Raw genomic sequence first — 21723 nt, forward strand, 5'->3', positions numbered from 1 at the left:
ACTTGGGGAAGGATTTGTGATGAGGAAAAAATAAAAAATATTCTCCTTCTGTCAAGTTCATAAAGTTGTTTTTCTTTTGTTACTACAAGAGTGATAATTTATGTACGTGAGAACCTTAAAATAAAATGAACTTTTGTTTAAAGTTGTGCTGTCAATTTCATCAAGCAGGTTATCAGCGGCTTTGCTTTAATTACCTCTTGGCATAAATCATATTATTACATAAGACAATTTTCATTCACGAAGTGCAGTACAGTATTTTATAGTACAAGACATACATGCAATAATGTAGTCATTGCCTGTATGTCATTCCTTATCTGTCCACCAGCTGTCACAAGAGCTTTTGTTTTCCCAATGCATTTACAGTAGTTGAGCAACACAAGTAATGGATGTGGTCCCGACGCGCTACACATAGAACCTCGTACTTTCTACCGAGTATGTGTAACCAAATTCCCTCTGTTTTTCCCAGTCCTCACAATGCATTTCTCAATGCATGAATAAAGGATTCATTATTCAAGGCGAGACATTTTCAAAGCTACTGAACAGCCAACCAAAATTAAGAGAAATAACTCAACACCCCCCCCCCCCCCCCCCCAAACAACAACAAAAAAATACCATAACCCTCATCATTTCAAACAATTCTTTGCTACTATGATTGGCCTGTCCGTTATACCAAATCCACCCAAAAATATTTTAGGCCAACTCATATTTTAGTCTCGGGGCAAGACCCCTATCAGCACAACTAAGCCAATCTGCCATCTAGTGTTAAATGCTGACATTACAATTTAAAACTGCAGTGCAATAGAAACTACCTGCATGCAATTGACACTGAGGGTTGTCTGCCTTTTATAATGATACATGCTTTTATTTTTAGCATGAAGTGTTAGAAGGGATGAAGGCAAGTGAGACTATTCAAACAAAGAACAATTGTTGACAGGGTATGTAAGGTAGGTATGAGAAAATGATAAAAAATAGAATTTGTTGTTGCTGGATTGAAGAGAAAGCAATTCCTGGAATTGACTGCTTGTACATTATAAGTGCTAATATAGGAGATTTTGGATGTAAAGTTATAGGACCAATACAATTCAATGCATAATACAACAATTTTTTGGGGACTGATATTGGGACACCTATGTTCAAAAGGATATACAGTATAAGTATACTTTTACAATTTTAATGGGTAATAATTCGCACACACTGAGCAAAACTGCCATTGCTGAAAAGGAGTTGTGAACTGATTTGCGCACCAAGTGATTGAGCATCACATACTTATTCACTTTTTTTTCGTGGAAAAATGGCAACCCTCCAGATTTTTGAGGGAAAACAGTGGACCATAAGTAAAATTCAATTATTGCATAGTAGACGGGCATACCACAGCAGTAAAAAATTGCAAAATTATGAATCAATCTAATGGCCGATGTCCCATGTTAAATTATCCTCCTTATTTGACTGTTTTTACTTTGGGCCAACGTTGAAAACTAATGTTTAGCCATGTTTAGCATGATGGCACCCACCGCCACGGCCGTTTTCGGTTCGCTGATGTGAACAGAGTAAGAATTTCTCCATGTGGTTTCATGCTATGCATGTGACAATACTTCTCTACAATACTGTACACATGACAATAAAACTCTTGAATCTTGAAACCGGACTACCAAGAGAAAACCCACGCAGGCACTGGGGGAACATGCAAATTCCATAAAGGACGGCCAGAGCTGGAAGCGAAACTGATCTCTGCATATGAGGCGAGTGTGTTAACCAGTCTGCCATTGAGCTGCCCTTGCTGACTGGTAAGCATATATAACATAATGTTAGAAACTAGAATTTGTGTTTGTGTTAGCAGTCTCATGTTCTATATTGCAGTTGAGCAGGATTTGATTGTAGTTATACACATTATATATATATATATATATATATATATATATATATATATATATATATATATATATATATATATATATATATATATATATATATATATATATATATATATATATATATATATATATATATATATATATATATATATATATATATATATATATATATATATATATATATATATATAACCATTTCAGGGTCTCAGTGGCAGTGCCAGGCTACTCTGTCCTCTTCCCTCTATTTTTGAAGTTAACAGCCAATCATCAGTTTCCTTCCTATCTGCTGCTCTTACCTGCGTCATACTCCTTGTGTTGCCTTGGTAACCACAATGCCCCCCCCCCCCCCCCCCCCACACACACACACACACACTGGTGGTTGCTGATGCAGAGAGGCTGCACACGTCATCATTCTCTGCAGAATTAAGACCTATTTTTATCAATGAGCACAAAGTATAACAAGATGCGACACATTTATAGAGCAGCATCTAATCTCTGCCTTTGTGCACAATGTTTCTTTCCTCATTCCATGCCTCCTCTCATTCCTTATGTATTCAACCTTGGCCCAATCCTTTTCTAGCTAGAGTGAACAGTCATGATGGTTTGATTCATTTTTATTTATTTTTCATTTCAGTTAATGTCCATGCATGTGTGTCTTAGTATGTGAAATTTTTCAACCATAGTCTGCAAACCCCAACATATTTCCAATGATGGCTAAAGCAACCAATTTCCACAACAGCACCAACAAATGAACACCTTCCATTTCCGCCACATTTCTATAGAAACCTGACATCACAGGCCACATCACATGATCCACCCGCACATTGCTTTGCAGTAAATGGAGACTATCTGTGACGCACAGAAGTCTTCTGGTAACCCTTTAATGGCCAGAGGCAGCTTAATGCAGTGGTTCTCAAACCCCCTGGGAAATATGTTTTCATATTCAAATGTGTTTGTTTCAATAAAGAAAAAACAAACAAACAAAAGAAGACTCAAAACATGTAGTCAGCATCTGAATATTGATTATTGTCTAAATATTTGTCAACAAGAATTATTACAATAAAGCATTCTCTTTTGGGATTACAGCAGAGAGCTGTCCATAAAATTAAATTATTAATTTAATTATTAATAAATATTTGTCCACAAAAAACAACCGACATAAAGTGTCAAACCAGTTCTCAAAAAGAAATACTGAATTTATAAATAAATATTTGTCCACAGAAAAGTATTAAACATAAAGCATCCTCTTTTGGGATTATAGTAGAGATCTGTTTAAAAAATAGGTCATTACTTAATTATTAACAAACACAGACAAAATAATCAAGATAAAGTGTCAGACCTGTCCTCAAATTATTAATAAATATCTGTCTACAGAAAAATATTTAACATAAAGCACCCTTTTTGAGGATTACAGTGGAGATTAGTCCACAAAAATAAAATCATTAATTTAGTTATTAATAAATATTTGTCCACCAAAAAATAATCAACATCATGTGTCAGACCTATTCCCAAAAGGAAAAAAATATATATCAAAATCATTATATAATATCCACAGAAAAATATTAAAATTAAAGTGCGCTCTTTTGGGATCATAATAGAGATCTGTTCACAAAAATAAATCATTGACTTGTCGTGAGTAACGAGAGGTGGCACGTGACAAGTTGAGTCAAACCATTCTAGTATTGGGGAAAATCTGGGTTTTTAAAATATTGGAATTCAAATACCTACTGAACCTTTTTATGAACTTAAATTTTTCTGAAACATTTAATTAATAAAATAATTATTTTAAAATAAATTTTAGCATATTTTTCTTGTTTTTGAAAAGCTGCTATCTAAATACGTTTTAATAAAACACATATTTGGGGATTTTATAAGCTTCTAAGGTAGTCAGAGACCCAGCAACCCACCAGAAAATTTCAGCTCCTTCCCTGGACAGCAGTCAAATTTTCTCTCTATATTGACAATTAAAACAGGGGCAATCTGTCGTAAGTACAATTTTTTTAAAGCACTTTGCAATCATTCTATTTTCCATCAGCTATTTTCATATTTCGTACCATGATACAAAGTCAAAAGTGGAGGAAACCATTTTGCTCGTAAACATTAATTATCATTAGCCACAACAGTGTTATGAAGAGAAATGTTGTGACTAGTTTAGTTATGTATTTGCACGTTGAGAAAAGCTCTACAGCCTATTAAACAAGCTTATCAGTAGCAAACTTGATTCATAGGATATGCTGCAGGTCGCTTAAAGGGACACTCTGTAAGATTTGACAGTTTTTCATTACTGACAGCAGGAGGTGCTGCATTTACCATTGTCCGTAGCTATAACAAAGATTACAGCCTTCTGAGAAGTGCCACCCTGTGTAATATAATTTAATGATAACTGGACCTGCAGTTATATTTGAAACATACTGTTGGCCGTTAAGAACACTTTTAGTTGCAAGTTTTTGAAATGTATAATCATTCAATTTATTCCATTTTTAATGAAAAACGGTCTGAATCTCTAACAGTGACCCCTTAAAAACAGTTGGAGAGCCGCAAATGGCCCCTGGACCATGGTTTGGAAACCACTGCAATATACTGTTATATACATAATATCGACCCATAATTAATCACTACCCGTTACCTACTCCAATCTAAAGCAGACAGAGACAACTACTTTCACCCTTCACCTTAGACGTCTTGGACAAACTCATTCCACTAGAACGAAGGCAGACGTGTTACTGCGACTGCGCATGCGCGGTTGTGACATAACACAATTTGGGATCGTAGAAAGGCTCCGGGCTGTAGCGGGGCGCCAGCATTGCTCGGATCCAGCTGCCACAAGCGGAAGTAGACAACCACTCTCCGCACTTTGCCCCGAGGTTGGTCTGACAGGATATGGCCAGGGCACAGCGCTAACAGATTGTCGAAAAGAAAGACAAATATTCCAAAAGGATGATGAAGAAGGATATTAATTTGACGCTGAGCGACTCAGAAATAAAGCCGCACCTTCGCGACGTCGACGCCATCCTGGGCTCCTCGGACTTGGGGCTGCTCAAATTGTCCTCGCCGGATTTGGAGAGGCTCATCATCCAGTCTAACGGGATGGTCACCACCGCGCCTGGCGGCTCCCACTTCCTGTTCCCGAAGCCCGTCACGGACGAGCAGGAGTTCGCCGAGGGTTTCGTCAAGGCGTTGGAGGACCTGCACAAGCAAAACCAGGGGCCGGCCAGCGGGACTTTGGATCTGGGCGCCACCATCAACCTCGGCCCGGTTACGACGCAGCTGGAGCTGCCGGTGTACACCAACCTAAACAGCTACGGCAGCGGTCCTTTGGGGACCACCGTCAACTACTCCACGGACACGGTGCCTTTCCCGCCCCCGCCTCAACATTTCGGCGTAGCGCCTTCGACGGAGCCGCCGGACCTTTCCAGCCGAGTAGTGCAGCCGCCCAAGGAGGAGCCTCAGACGGTACCGGACGTGCAGAGTTTCGGGGAGAGCCCGCCGATGTCTCCCGTCGACATGGACTCGCAGGAGCGTCTCAAGGCCGACCGGAAGAGGCTTAGGAACCGCATCGCCGCTTCCAAGTGTCGCAGACGCAAGCTGGAGCGCATCTCCAGGCTGGAGGACAAGGTGACTACACTGAAGAACCAGAACACCGACTTGGCTTCTACGGCCAACGTCCTCCGAGAGCAAGTGGCCCAGCTCAAGGAGAAAGTCCTCAGCCACGTCAATAGTGGCTGTCAGCTGTTACCGCACGAGGTTCAGGTGCACTAGAGACAAGGCGACCAAGGAAAATGGCAGCGGACCACCAAACACAAATATCGCCAATAGTATACAAACTGAAATAATAACGATTAATGATCATTTTTAAGATGTTTAAAAAAATGACTACAATGTGTCCGGTGCGCCAACTATACAATGACCAACATTTCAACAATACAAAAAGCGAGTATCCCAAAGTGTTCATTGAAAAAATATAATTAGTATTATATGCCACTGTAAAATGTCCACGTTTTAAGAACATTCTAATTGTTTGAATATAGTAAATAATGAAACAATTCTTTATGAATTAACTTGTTTGCGTCCATCTGAGGGGGCAGCCATTTTGTCATTGGCTATGACTGAAAATGACATCACATTTTTAACCAACCACATCTCAGCCGATGAATGTCATATGACCATGATGACCCTGACATGGTCTTATTATTTTTGAATTAATTCAGATTATACATATGCAGTACTAATCAGAATGGCGTATTTAAACTGGTGGGGGTGCTCCGAATACATTGTTGTAAAGAACATTTTTGACATGATTTCCACTTTAAATGATTACATTGAAATGGATTACACTTGTATTTATATACAATGAACCCCACACACTCGCAGATTAGCTTTTTTGTTCATGTATTACATCTATTTCCCCATTTTATTTGATGTTTTTGTGCACTAATTATCAACAAACGATGAATGCAATTAGGTGAAATTGAATTATTTCTTGTTACCTGTGGCACATCAATTGGGAATCAATGCTCTCGACAAGAAGGACCCTTAAGGACCTTTGCTCCCTAAACAATTAAAAGTAGCAGTGTTTGTTGTACAGCGTTGTCACTGGATGTCATGTATCATAAGGTGAAATCTGTATTTTATTTTTTAACAAGACATTTATCAAATATTCACAATCAGATGTCAAAAAGCTTGCTGTTCTCTTCGGAGACCGGTTCTGAGGAGAATACATTAATTATACGCTCATGATCACAACATAAGGTGCACCTGTACGTACAATGCATGAGTTTTCAAGGCACGCTCACTTTCTACTGTCCTTATTGTTTTTTTTATTTGATTGTTTGATATTTATGGCCTCGAAGTGTTTTTCATACAATATTTAATGTAATTTTCACAAGCACGTCCTGTGCGAGAACCTTGTTATTTTACAAACAGTATTACTTTAAACTTACAGATTTGGTGGTTGTGTACAGTGGTCTAGAAATGCACTGCATCATACTGAGCTTGTATATCATCTACTATATTCTTTTGAAGAATGTTGCGATGCACAGTGACACCACTACCAGCTTCACAAATAAACGTGTTTTGAGTGGATCGCATTACGTTGTCCAGAAGTGTGTTTGCCCACATGTTTCTGACACACTCGAATGTAGCCTACAGCTGGGTGTCACATTGTGCAATTAATGAACTGTATATGACATGTCATGCAGTCTTCAAGTTTTCAATTTCAGCATTTTGGGAACTTGTTCCCAAGCCTGCTATTAAATGCTGTGTCTTGTAAAATAAATTGTGTTCTGTTAGATGCTGTATGGTTTCATTTCATAAATCTGTTTACATAAGGATGGCTGTAACTAGGTTTATTTTTTAATTAAATGATTTAAATAATATCTAATATGATATGCAAAAGCTTTTTAGAAGGATCCTTCTGTATATATGTTTAGTGTAATGAGAGATTAGGTTTATGCTTCAAATTAGGTTTTAAAAAAATCAATGGGATTGTATCCTAGTGTAGAAATTTGTATCAGGCAGTGGTATCTGGTGTCAACACTTGACAAGTATTTTAACATTTTTTTTCTTTATTGTTCTTGCTTCCAGGCACATTTCCGAATTTAAAATATTTTCCAGGTTTTTAATACAGTATGATGAAGTGTTTAAACTAATTTTAATATTTCTTTTTTTTAACCAAGCTTCCATACTGTATTTAGTTCAGTTTAGTACACTATCCAGTATTTTTGTTGTACTGTACTGTTTATTTTTTTAGTGTAAAATTATTAGTTTTGTTTTCTCTTCAAATGATCTTTTTTTGTCCTCAATCGAGCGTTTTTTTTTACACATATACTCTTAACATTTTCACATGAACAATTGCTTTGTAAATCTAACAGAACAAAGAACAACAACAAAATATATACACATTCAGGGATTCCATATAATGATAACATCCAATCTATGAATATATTTGAAAATGACAGTTCACTTAAAAAAAAACTGAATAAATGTCCATTGTCCAGAACCATTTTGTTCCCAATTTAGCTTTCCTTAACAAAGGCCATGCCACTGACGTCATATCGCTCTCTGTCTCCCTCCGCTGGATGACTTTGCAATAGTACAATATTTCCTCTTCCGGAAAATTCTATAATATGTGTACATTGTGTAATTACCAGAGAACTCATCAGTTTTGTATGGCACTTGAGTTGCTATATGTCTTTGACAAGAATCCAGATCATATCCTGGCACCAGATAGAAATAGAATTACTGCGTACCGCATTTACAAATTGAAGCCCCTTTTGATACATTCCAAAAGGACAGGCACCCAGTGTGGAGGTCATGGTGTCTGGTTTCTGGCATGCATTACCACTCAGTTATAATTTATTTATTGCAACTTTAAAATTTTATACATGTTGTGCGCACGCTAGTTTCCTTACAATGCCGTTCGTCATTAAAGGGACCCGACTGCCTTTATGGCAAACAATAAAAACAGAAGTGATAGATGGTGATGGTCTAATAATTAATTAATGCAAGTTTCACTGTCATGCCAAGTTTCTAGTTTGAAGGCTGTATTTTCCTAAAGATAATATGTTGCTGGAAGTTCTGAATTAAGCCAAAACTGACGTTTGGATGTCCTGAAAATACTTTTTAGCTACCTTCTGAAAATAATGTCTTAAAAGAGTCAGTTAACAGCACACTTTCAGTTAGTAATGCTTTTATTGTTTTACCACAAAGTACAGATAAAAACACGACAGCATATATATTCTTTAATCTTACTGGCCCAAACTGAAGGGAGGAAGGGGGTGGGGGTGGAGAGGCAGTGAGACAAGACCAAATGCACATCAGCATCTAAAGTCAGCAATCCCTGCTGAGCTGGATGGCAATACTATTTTTGTATGTACTGTATTGCTTTGTTACTGTAACTGAAACATTCATTCACAAGCAGGCCTGTTGATATGAATGCAAACATAGTGCAACATGGCTCTTTTTGTTGTTGTTACCAGCATTGTTTTTATTCCTCCCCTATTTTTTTTTTTGCAAGCCTGAGTCAAAACACAACCAACATAGTAAGAGTCAAAGGTACAATTTTGACATTTTCTGCTTCGTTAAGAGAGGAAGACATTAGAGAGGGGGATAATTATAACAGTTCAGAAAAGAAACAGTCACCACCAGAGGGACAAAATTAGTCTCCTTGGTTTGTCTTGATCCCATCAAAAATGATCACTCGCTCTCTGATTGAAACATTTTTACCTGATGTTGACAACAACATTACCTTAAAATAGATATAAATAAATGTTTATAATGCTTCACCCTCAATCGTGCTCATGATGGTAGTTGGGGTAATCTAGAAAATGCTTTAATAAGTAATTTAATTTAAATAAAATTAAATGCCGCAAACTTGTATGGTAACAGGACAACACTGTTAATTTTGTTCAAACAGTATGAACTATTACAGTACATGTGGATATTTTATAGTGTATGCAACAACAACTAGATGCCAGAAACGAGCTGCTTTGAAACAGTCCCGATGACGTATTTATGACTGCCTTTGTTAAATAATACTTTGTGAAATACTATTCTGTGAATATACGCGGCAAATTTGTTCAACATTGTCATATTAAATATGTTACATCTGTAATATTTACTAGACAATTTGAAGCTTTGATACTGTATATCATCTGCTATATACAATGGCTCTTGATATTATATCATTCAAATAGATTTAATAGCAACGGTTTTTGGTTTGGATAGTAAAATGTGTCGTATTTTTCAAGAATTCAAGGGTAATTTTGTCCCGGTTCAAGCATTTAATTTGTGATTTCACAACATCTCAGCGAAGATGCATGAAACCAAACCAAAAGGGAAATGAGGTAAGGAGTCAAATGCACATAAATTATCCTAACAATCTCCACAACAAAGACCTGATAGCTTTATGCAATACTATCCTCTTAGAACTTTATCTTTTGAAATTTACTTCCAGAAATGCATACATGTATATATTATATATTGCACAATATTCATATATATATATATATAAACATCTGAAATAAATAAAACTAAATACAATGCTTCTATCTTGTTCATTCAACCAGTGATCAATGCAGAAAAATAACAAAAGCAAGACTAGAATACAAAAAATCAAAACTGTAAAAAAAAAAAAGGCTGGGGTCGTGATTCAAGGTAAGACATTTACAGTATTCATACATGACAATAAGAAACTGAACACATAGATGGATTTTACGTGGCGCATTCCTTCCTGCCAAGTATGCTTAAACATGATTCCACTGTTGATCTGAGCAAACATAAAGGTACTGTAAACATCAAAAGGATTTAAATGGCACTCTGACGGTGGATGGACGCCGTCAAATCCTTTCAAACAAACACACACAAACAATAAAAGAGTCCCGAAGAACCTGATTTTGCACAGAGTCTGAAAAACAGTTGTGATTGTCTATATATATATATATATATATATATATATATATATATATATATATATATATATATATAAATAAAAGACTCATATGGAGTAACATAAACAAGAGCAGCTCAAGACCTTTTTGAATTTCAGACTTTTACAAAAATGGTTCTCAGGACCACGAATCAATGGTCTCCACTAAGAAGTGGGTGAACCGTGTGATGGACTATGGTAGAAGGGAGCAGATGGGCATCTTTAACACGCACAGTCCTGGTGTGGTGGAGCAGGCTGCTCCGTCAACTGTGGCCCCTGCTTGGCCCCCGTGACAGCGGGATCACCGGCATCCAAACTCTCTGACATCTTTTCACATATAATGTCGACCAGACGCTCAAAGGTCTGCTTTACGTTGATGTTGTCTTTGGCACTGGCCTCGAAAAACTCGAAACCTGGAACGGAGAAAAAGGACAGAAATGTTGAATGCGTATTGGGTTGATCTGCATATTACTGATGTGCTCTTTCAATTTACTGTCGTTTTTGTAGAAAACAAAATAGTAAAGTTTAACTCCAGGGTGTCTGAGGATTTTCCACTAGCCAACCCATCTTGGGCTGACTTTATTACTTTGTCATAATTAGAGTATTATGACTTTTTTAATTTTGCATTTATGGGAGTCCAAGCTAAGTCATTGAAAAGGTTCGCAAATGTCATTTGTTGGTCGCTAGCGCCACCCTGGTATCGGGGTGTCAACACAAAAATATCTATTGCACCCCATTTGCGAGTTGTCGTTGAAAGGATTAATGCAAAAAATTGGGGGAAATGCATAATGAAACATGGGGGTTTCAATATGTCCAAAATTGACAATATTACCAATGATGAATGGCAGCAAATGAGTCCGACATGGGCTGAATTTGACACCTATAGGGTATACATCTCAACCTTCTGTTTGCAAGCATTTAGTAGGGACTGCTGCGTGGAATATTGAAAGTTGTCATGCTTTGACAATCTATGTAATATTTTAAGCCTTCAAGTGTTTTGTATGCTTTTCCTTTGATATCACACATCAAAAACATAAAAAAAAAACAGATTTGGGTCAAAAGTCCACCAAGCGGTTAATTCAGTTGCCACAGAACACTACCACAATCTGGTAGGATGGTAATAACTGTGTTGTTGAATTAGAGCAGTGTGCAAAATTGTTAGGGAAAAAAGAAACGGTGCAAGGGGGGGAAGGAATCCTTTATCTTGAAATTAAACCAAAATCTATCTACTGTATATTAGTTATTTTGAAAAACTGAACAGGATGTGATTGTTTTCTACAAAAAGTAATTGTTTGGGGCCTTGTAGCCCACCAGATTAGATTTGTTTGTGCATTGAGCAGAAGCCTAGTCTCCACATTCAACACCAAAATTCTAGTACACTTTGGATGGAGGGGTTGTCAATTCAGTTGAACCATGTTTTGTAAATTCCAGCAAATCACAACACAAACAGATCAGTCATCTGTTTAAGGGTTAGGACAGTGAAATGAGTAAATCATTTAAAGTACATAGAGAGTCAAAATGCACAATGTGAATCCCAAATATAGACAATGTATGGGTGTACTCACCTAGATGTTCAGACAGCTGCCGGCCTCTGTCGCCACTCACCATGCGCTCATCGTCCATATCGCACTTATTTCCTACCAGCAGCACCTGGGCATTATCCCATGAGTATGTCTTAATCTGAGTAGACCTGTGAACAAACACATGCCATTTGAAGGAATATGTGGAAACCCAAACGGTAACATAGGAGTAAAACAATATAAAAAAACAAAAAAAAATGTAAAAACAAAAACAAAATACTAGCTATAATCCATTTTTATTTCCCGTGTGTTTTTAGATAGCTGTACATTTTTTGTCAACCCATCATTATTTGCATGCCAACATGTTTTAAAGTAATCATCTAAAAAAAAAACAAAAAAACACTTTATTTGCATAGGGAAGAGATGTACAAAATTGACATGTTTGGTGAAAATTGCAAATAACTGACACCCCTCAAAAAAGGCATTTGAGGAGAAAGGGGGTATGATTGGGTATAGATGCCACAATATGGCAGGAAAGCCCTTAAACAGAGAGAATTGTAAAGCATTAATGCTCTGTTTCTTGCATGTGCACAAACATGGACCTATATTATATACGTAATTGCATTCAGTAGATTAATTATTGAACATGTGCAAACCATCTTCACATGCGGTCCATTAAGAGTTTTAGCTAGCATACTAGCAAGCTATTTGCTAAGACAAACAGAGGTGCCATCATAGGCAAACAAATATACACACCAGCATTGAATTATTTAATTAATTAAGTAATTAATTGAACCAAATTAAGTTTCTAAAGCCACATCTTGGCATTTAGACTGGAGAGATTGTAGATTGTAGGGAATTACACACAAAGAGAAGAGAGCACTGTACATTTGTACCAACAAATTTGACTAAATTATGTGTAATCTACCAAGAACAAGTATGGAATTGAAATAGAAGATTAATTCACTAGCCGACTGTTGTTATTCATCATTATTAATCAAGGATATTGTAAACAAAAAAAGTACATCCCATGTAACATACTGTAGTTATGAAAAAACAAACAAAAAACCCTACCAAATGACATACTAATCCCACATCATTTTGACTTTGTTACAAACAATTTCATCGACCAGGGTGAAATGCCCCAATATTTCTCTTCTCACTTACCAGTCCTGGACAGCATTAAAGGACTCCTCATTGGTAATGTCATACATAAGGATGAAGCCCATGGCTCCTCGGTAGTATGCTGTGGTGATGGTGCGGTATCGCTCCTGACCTGCCGTGTCCTTGAAATCAGAGAAATTAGTTTTAAATATTTCTTTACTTTTACATTGACATGTATTGTGAAGGATTTACACAGGAAAATAAGAATTTGGTGTTTTATAACTAATTCACTTCCATGAAACCTGGGTCTTTATAAAATGTGAATTTCAGACCAACCTATATGTCTATTGTCATTGAGGTCATCGTATATGCGGACATACTACTGTAGATTTTTTTTGGACTATTATCTGAAGTTTCGTATCTGAACTAAATGAATGCTGAATCACCCACTACGATTCAAGTGAGGATAAGCGGTGACGGTGATGGTAATGGTGATAGAGTAATTAAAAAAAGGGCTCTAACGTTGCTGAAACGATCTACTAAAATGCAGAGAGTCAGATGAGATCACAACACATCGTGCGAGACCTCAGCAAATCAAGAAAGGTGAACATGTTTCATTCATTTATAAAGTAAAGAATGGTGTGTGACATGAAATGCAGGATTTTTGTTGTTGTTCAATTAGTAAATCTCTCTGCATTCCACTTTGTTTTTGCCACTTAACATCAGGGTTAAGGAGAGGAAAAGACATTTTATTCTTTCAGTCATTTACTCATTTTAACATTTGTACAATGGTCAAGAAGACTGCAATGTTATCGGAAAACGACTGTTTTTATGATGTCAACATCCACACATTTTAATTAATAAAATGCATTTCCTTATCACTCTCAGCCTCTTTCTGAGAGGAAAAGAATATTAGGACGTCTATTTATAGCCAGCTGCAGTGCTGATGCATTTGAAACGCTCGTCTGCTCATCTATTCGATGTACTTGTTTGTTTAGGACAGGGCCATCATTTCGATGTCAGTGTATGTAGCATCGAGTATTATGTAAGAAACACATTGTGAGTCAATGCGAGTGCCCTATATGAATCCATTGTGTAAATAATTTCATTCAAATGAGATTTTATGTACTGTATGTTGTGTCATAATTGCAAGCGCATGATGTCATTTTCCAATTGTTGCCATTACTTAAGTTATTCTGTGTTTCAGTGGAGGAACAAAAGAGTGATGCCGACCTCTTATTTTTTTAATACATTACAAAAATAATTTCCTTTGCATTTGAATAGGTGATGTTGAAAGATCACATTCAAAACAATTTGAGCTCAAAACATCCTCATCTTTACGTGACTTGGTTGTGAGCATGGCAGAAACGGGGGATGGGGATTTTGCATATGTGCGTGTGTATTGAGGCTATTTTTCCGGAGATGTCTAGTAATGGGGGAGGGGCAGAGCACAAGCGCCGTACATGCTTCTTCTGATTGGGTGATTGTGTCTTCCTTTCTGCAGGCAAGACCTGACAAAGGCTGATATCAAACGCAGACATACACATGCATGTATGCTTCCCATTAACACAACAATTGTCCTGCAATAAATATTTTGTAAACGTAGAGGACGTATAAATTCTCGAATGGATTCAAACCTCACCGTCTGTGACTATAATGTCCTCACTGTGATGGCTTGTATCATGGTAACCATAAAGCAGAACAGTTATACGGTGTGTCCACACAGAACCCAGCATCGTTAGCATCTTCATTTTCACAATCACCGGAATCAAGATGACGCAACAATTTGAGGTGTTTGAGCAAACGGGTCTTCACTTAAAGACCGTTCCAAATCAAATTTCAGCAGAATAATAATGAAGGGCATTGGAACGTGTAAAGGAGGATACATTGAAAGTGATTTACTGCCTCCCCCCTCCCAAAAAAAAAGCCCTTCCCATTTAACAATTGAGAATTCTGAAACTGCAGTGAGCTGATGTAATGTTTGACTTAAATTCAAAGAACCATTAAAAGTATTTCAGTAGTTTCACTGAAAATGGAAAGCATACCGGCTTATCATGATATAAAAAAAAATAACACACTCAATAATTTGAAATGTTGACATGCTATATATGCTCACATTACATCCAGGAATATATCCAGAAGCAACAAAACAATATATTTGAAGGTTTTAGGTTGTAATTTCCTTTAAAAAAAATATTAAGTTTAATATTTAACTCAAAATTTGACTCAAAATTGCCTTCTTTGGCTTGACATTAATCTAAAAAGTCCTTTAATGTGATCAAAAGGTATTTTTTTTCCCCATTCGTCAGACAATCTTTATTGTTCATTTCTGATTGAAACGTTTGACTGAATTATCTAATTGTTTTGTTGCCATTCTCTTGAGTGCATCTCCATCTAGTGAATGCATAACGCAACCCCAGCTACTTCTGTAGCTTCTATTCTATGCACCTTACAATGAGGTGCACCTTACATATGAAAACCCTTTGAAAATTGGTCATTTATTGAAGGTGCGCCTTATAATCTGGTGGACCTTAAAGTGCAGAAAATAATGTAACTGAATATTATGACTTTTTAAAATAAACTGCTGAAATACTTTCCTTAATTGCATACACGTCAACAAAAGATTTACCCAGATCTGCAGTTTGATCCTCTTGTCATTCCTGTAGATGGTCTTCACCTTGAAGTCGATGCCCACCGTACTAACAAAGGCGGGGGTGAAGGAGTCATCAGCATAACGGAACAAGAAGGAGGTTTTACCCACACTACTGTTGCCAATGATGAGGATCTTAAACATATAGTCAAAGTTTTGGTCTGAAGAGTCCTTCTGTCCATAGGTCGCTGTGGCTGATGCCATCTGTGGGAAAAAAAGAATGAGGGGATAGTCAACGAGAAAATAATACTTGAAATTAAGAAATGAAGAGCATCTGTACCGGAAGATGATCTCTTGCTGTAATACGGCTTAGCTAATAGGCTTGGCTATTAGGGCTAAATCTTATTAATTTCAAACTTATCTTCTATAATGCAAGTTTTTTTTTATTGCTGAAGCACATGTTGTTTTGTTTGACACCAAATGTTAATTTATTCAAAGACAATGAAGACAAAAGAAATTGACATTGAAAAGTCAAGGAGAGATCCTTATCAAGTGAAACTGAGAAGAAATGAACCCTTTTAAAATGATGTTTTACAAAAGCACTTATGGTTTTGTGGAGGTAAGGTCATGTGCTGAAAGACAGTTATGTAACAGTATTATCTGAATACAATGGAACGGCTCCACACAGTATGGAGGCTAAGACAGTCAGCAGTTCCCACAGTAAACAATTCCCAACATTGAAAACAAAACAGAAGATACATACATCCACCCACTCTATTTTCTGTAGCTTGTCCTCATTAGGTTGGCTGCTGTCACTCGCATGACACATATTGTACAAAAAAACCCGTAACAATGTCCAGTGTAACTCATGTGTGAATGTTATGTATATTATAGTAACAATATTCTCTAAACATCATTTGTTGGAAGGGCTATTTAGGTATACAGATGAAGGCTGTTGATACCAGCCACAGATATTCAAGGCAAATAAAAAAAATCAATTAAAAAAAAAAACAATGACAAAAATAATGTTCAATTACTGCAAAGTAAAAAAGGCATACCCCAAACATACTTTATAAGTACACACTTATGCAAAGACAGTCTTGACATACAGCTCCATTAATTCATGCCTTCAAACTGTTGCGCCATATTCAGAGAAAGCTTTTCCCGCAATGATTTTAACGCTCAGAATAACAATAAAACAAGAACCCACCAATACCAATGATGGCACTTCTGTGCCATCTCCAACAATTTCTATTCTATTCCATTTATTATTTATATTTTGTTTATTCTATTTATTGTTCATTTTATTAATATGCACCATATGAAAATCACAATAAATGCATTCTATTCTATTCATTGTTTGTCTTGCTGCACCACTGAGAGCCTGAATGGTTGATGCTATTCTTTTTCCTAAAGAGTTTCTGATTTAGTTGTTGGCGGGCCTTCATTAAAGACATTATGAGCACAACTCCCCCAAAAGCGTGATAAGTGTTGTATTATCCGAGAATATAGCTTGTCACTAAGAAAAATCTAAGTGGGTCGCTTTTAGGTGTTCACATTTTAACCAGTGGGGGAGCAGTCAAGCTTGAAATGTGCCATATTTACTTTTTAAGAAAAAGAAGACAAAGAAAAAGAAGAACAGGAAGTCATTGACCTAGTAGATAACAGGCAGCTCCACTCTTAAATTTTGTTCATGGCATATTGTTAAAGCCTCAGCTCTAAGTAACTTTAAGATAGGGCTTCTCTCTTTTTTTTTTTTTTTTTTTTGCAAAGCCAATCCCCCGGGAAAGCGAAAGAATTTTGTGTGACTACACTAGCTGTGGTGACTGTAAATCAGATCACTATCGATTGAAAAAAATGGATGATTATACGAAATCTCCTATCCTTTTTAACATTAACAAAATTAAAAAAAAAGATATCAATGAATTTTCTACAAATGTTAACTTGTAAGCCTAAATGTTAACTTTGAAGCCTATTTCTTGGGGTCATCCGCACCCTCCCATGACACTGACACTGTTTAAGGACACGGCATTAAAAGGACTGAGGAAACTTGGAGACCTTGAAAAGCTGTTGACTTCAGCCTAGTATTCAGACACGCTCAGTCCCAAATGGCCCACTCTATGTTTAGCCTATTATCTTGACTTGCTGCAGTGCAACACTAGAATGCTGATAGCCTAAAGGGCCAAGCTAAACAACTGCATGCTGCTACTATCAGCTTACATGAAACAACACAGAGATGCTGGATAAATAATGAAGTAGCATGAACCCTAAAGGTAAGAATAAAGCTTTTGTCTGTGCCTGTAAGTGAGAACTACACTTCTGCTTTGGTCAATGTGCATTTACACTGCAAGTCATCATATCCAGCTCCTCTTCATTGCCTTTTTTGATGATTATTTTCTATTTTCCAGGAACGTTCTTTCAGGACACCCATATCTGATATCAGTGGTTTACCTGAAACAACCTGTATGTACACATGCATAAAATGGTAAAACACACATTTTCCTATGCAATACATAAAAAAAAAACAAACAAAAAAAAAACGCTCAAGGCAGGAAAACAGATTACAGTTGATCACAGCCAAGGTTCAGTGTTTGTTCTGTCAATTAGCCCGGTCCTATTAAAAATGCACCTTCTCACATTACTCTTATACATAATGTTCACTCAGCCCAGGAAGTATTTGTATCTTTTATTTAAAAAATCCAGGATTATAGACTGAAGTGATTATTTGGAAAACCAAAAAATATATATATTAATAAAAAAGAGATTGTTTTATAATTTTGATTATTTTGCCATGATAACAGCTTTTGCACATCTTGCTATTTTCTCATTCAGCTTGATGATGTGGATGATGCTTTGAATTTTGGGATGAATTTAAGTTATAGCTTGGCTTTTCAAGAGTTAATAGCTTGTATTTCTTGACATCTTTATGTGTATAGGACCATTTGAATTTGAATGTCTTTCTAAATTTTGACTGATATTGTAATATTAAGAGTTTTATTTTGCCACTTTCATATCCTGTCTGCGTCTGCATCCAAATTCTGCTCCTCACATCACACTCTCTCTGACCCCTTTTTTATTTTTTTTTACAGACTTTATATTTCATTGGTTGGTATGAGTGTCACTGCTGTTTTTAGTATGACTGCTTTTAGTCCAGAAAGTATCACACTCACCCTTTTCCACTGTGGCATGTTTTTCTATCACGAATAACCTGTTACCATCATAAAACCTTTACCATTGCTATTGTAAAATTATTTGCTGGCTGTCATTAAACAGGAGGCAATGTGTGATATTTATATGGTTTATTATTATTGTTTGCTTATGTGCTCTCACAACACAGTATTGATGTAAAATGTACATCTAAATAGACAGTTACAAAAATTGGATGTATGCATCATATTTGAAGGGTGCACTTGGGCCTGCAATGTGAATAGTGTTTTACACGAAAATAAAAAGCGACACTGGAGCTATGCTTTGCAGAGATGCTGTGTCAGCATCCATCCATGTATTCATTTTTGGTAGCCACTTATCCTCACGGGTTGCTGGCGAGCTGGTGCCTATCCCAGCTGTCTACGGACAGTAGGCAGGGGACACACTCATCTGGTTGACAGTCAATTGCAGGGCAAACAGATACAAATCTTCAAAAAATAACAACATTAATAATCTATTTATTTTGTAGATCTTTTTATGATTATCTCAAACACTTAACCTCATTGAGGCAGAAATGTTAATCACTGCTGCATGTGGGTGTGTTTTTAGTAATTCAGTCATGAATCGAACTGTCTGCCCTGGGTAATGACGTCACAAGACAATCCCTTAAAACTGTCAACTAAAGAGGATTCATAAGCAATGAACAGGATAGATCTGGACCCTAAGTGCCGCTGCCAGCTAGTCAGGCTCATTTAATTAACCAGTGTTGGCTGCCTTTCTGCAGAATGCAACTTGAAGCTCTGCTGGGATCAAGCACACCCCTTGCTTCTTGAAAAAGCAGCCGAGACCCCTGACAGTGACCCCCTGAGTTCAAACTGAGCCCAAAGGCACAAATGCTACTGTTCAAGTTCTCCTAAGAGCCTTCCATCCATTTCCTCTTACAATTGTCCTCATTACAGATCACAGGTGAGCTGTCACCTATCTCAGCTGACTTTGGGCAAAAAGCAGGATACAATCTGCATCAGGACTGTACTTTGCACCATCCTCAATGAAAATTCAAACGTGGCTTGTCATGTGACTAACAGTGATGTAACTCAGAAGATCACATTATTCCTTGCAATGCAGCAGCTGTCCTCACAGGTTGTCTGAGATGGCATTTCCCCCCTATTCCCTCCAATCACACGCCTCCTTTTCTAGGAAGCGTGTGGATACAGATGAGAGGAGGAGGAAGATATAAATAGCACCGCTTCATCTTTTTTTCCCCCTTTTCTGCACAGCAAACAGAAAAGCGGAGCAGCTAGGCTAAAAGGGTGGTGCAGTTTGTTGGAAGACAGTATGGTTGCAAACAGGAATCCAAATACAATGCTAAAAGATCTGCCTTGTATTCTCATATTTTCAAGCCATGATGGTAAACTATGAATGCATTTGTATTTGATCATAAATGCACAACGGATTTTTGTTCTTTGTTGCAGTTAAAACTGTTGATTTCTGCCTTATATCTACACACAACATACAGCATATAACAATTCACCATTTACTATAATGCTTATCCTTAAATTGGTCATAAAGAAGCTGGAGCCAATCACATAGGACAAAACCAGAACGATGGAATGGCCACTAATCATCAATCATGGGCAACATGTCTAGAGACAACTATTCATACCGTCAATGAATGAGAATTAAATACCGGCGACTATGCTTTCATATACCACATATTGTCAATACAAGTGATTTTGATTGGAACATCACTTTTATAAAAACGGTATTTCTTGAATATGTGTGAGGTCCATAGCAGCTACAACAAATCACAGTTAAATATGCTCAAGAAATTAAATGTGTTTCTTGTGAGGATTCAAAATGTATTGTATAAATCAAACACAGCCCGTATGCAATAATAGTTTGTTACTTGAACGTACTGTATGAATGTTTATGACCTACATTGGTTAGCATGTCTGCCTCACAGTTCTGCAGTTCAGCGTTCAAACCTCCTTCCCTTCGAATGGGTGTTCTACAGGTGCTGCAGCTTCCTCTAACATCACCAAACATGGATGCAATAGGTAGACTGAGGACTCTAAATTCTCCAGGTGTGCATAGTTACGTTCCAAATTCTGCATCGTCCCTGGTAACTACTTCACGGTGTCAGCTAGAAGAAACTCAGCAATCACAACCCTAAATGAGGACAAGTCTACAGAAACGGGATGGAAGGTAACCTGATGACTCACATCCAGTGAACCGTACACATTACGTTACCATTTTATTCCACAATACATTTATCAGGTCAATCCAAATGAGATTGTAGGGTTTGCCACAAAAATATGATAGTAGCAAATTTCATCTTATTTTTGTTACACCAAAACGTTCTTCTGTTGTTTATTTCAGACGATACGGTTGGTTTAGCACGTGGTTTATGTTAAATAGCACCAAATTGTAACTTAATATAGCAACCTACAGCATGTCCATCTTTTTGCATCAATGAGTATAAAATAAATCAGAAATTGTTCGAATACATGTCAATCAATACAAAACTAGACTGGGGGAATTAAGTCATATTTTTCCAGCCCTCATATCAATTAAGATCCATTATCTCGATTAGCAGCATCCGACTGTGAAATACATTTTCTTGCAGGGTGCTCTCTATCACTCTAAACACCTTCCGCACTTGTCTTCAACACCCCTTTCAAAGCCCCCACACAAAACAGGCGTTAAGATTATTGTTTGTTTCGCCTTCGAACAGCTGTTGAAATGCCATCCAACATTGTTTTCGCGTGGCATTTTCCTATTTCACACTGTTTCGAGGTATTTTAACGTTTTATCTAATTAACAGTCATTATAATACGGTATATTCATTTAAAGAGGTGTGGATTTTGTGATGATGTATTACACGTTGTATATATATTAAAAACAAGACTGAACCCCACCTTATAGGTTTCTGTTCGGCTGCTGTCCAGTCCACCGCGTCCTGCAACCTCAGATACAACACCAGCATCAAGTTAGAAAAGGGATAATCGTAGATTCCGCTTTTCTGCCAAAATAAAAGTATAGAGTCAAATTCACTGTGTCGTGTGA

At 37.0% G+C, this 21723-nt stretch overlaps 2 protein-coding genes across 2 annotated transcripts; one reads left to right on the plus strand and one right to left on the minus strand.

Moving 5' to 3' along the window:
- The first annotated feature begins 4636 nt into the window (after nucleotides 1-4636).
- LOC148417096 (transcription factor JunD-like) lies at nucleotides 4637-7159 on the plus strand. Its single transcript, XM_088424851.1, has one exon. It carries the CDS (start codon nucleotides 4809-4811, stop codon nucleotides 5628-5630), a length of 822 nt encoding a protein of 273 aa, XP_088280977.1. The 5' UTR covers nucleotides 4637-4808; the 3' UTR covers nucleotides 5631-7159.
- A 1383-nt stretch (nucleotides 7160-8542) lies between these two features.
- On the minus strand, nucleotides 8543-21666 carry rab3ab (RAB3A, member RAS oncogene family, b). The gene is made up of 5 exons (XM_088425140.1): nucleotides 21576-21666; nucleotides 15550-15774; nucleotides 12984-13102; nucleotides 11862-11986; nucleotides 8543-10709 (listed from the first exon to the last, which is right to left on the minus strand). Exons 2-5 carry the CDS (start codon nucleotides 15772-15774, stop codon nucleotides 10519-10521), a joined length of 660 nt encoding a protein of 219 aa, XP_088281266.1. The 5' UTR covers nucleotides 21576-21666; the 3' UTR covers nucleotides 8543-10518.
- Nucleotides 21667-21723: the final 57 nt, after the last annotated feature.

This window comes from Hippichthys cyanospilos, chromosome 10 (genome assembly GCF_059441005.1).
Source record: "Hippichthys cyanospilos isolate Australia breed blue-spotted pipefish chromosome 10, RoL_Hcya_1.0, whole genome shotgun sequence".
Lineage (NCBI taxonomy): Eukaryota > Metazoa > Chordata > Actinopteri > Syngnathiformes > Syngnathidae > Hippichthys > Hippichthys cyanospilos.

Bases quoted from the DNA above. Each gene is read 5' to 3' on its own strand.
- LOC148417096 (XM_088424851.1), top strand. From the start codon at position 4,809: ATGATGAAGAAGGATATTAATTTGACGCTGAGCGACTCAGAAATAAAG.
- rab3ab (XM_088425140.1), bottom strand. From the start codon at position 15,774: ATGGCATCAGCCACAGCGACCTATGGACAGAAGGACTCTTCAGACCAA. The intron at 11,987-12,983 runs GTAAGTGAGAAG...GTTTGTTCACAG, and splicing joins TTTAATGCTGTCCAGGACTG to GTCTACTCAGATTAAGACAT. The intron at 10,710-11,861 runs GTGAGTACACCC...TCTCCGTTCCAG, and splicing joins GCAGCTGTCTGAACATCTAG to GTTTCGAGTTTTTCGAGGCC.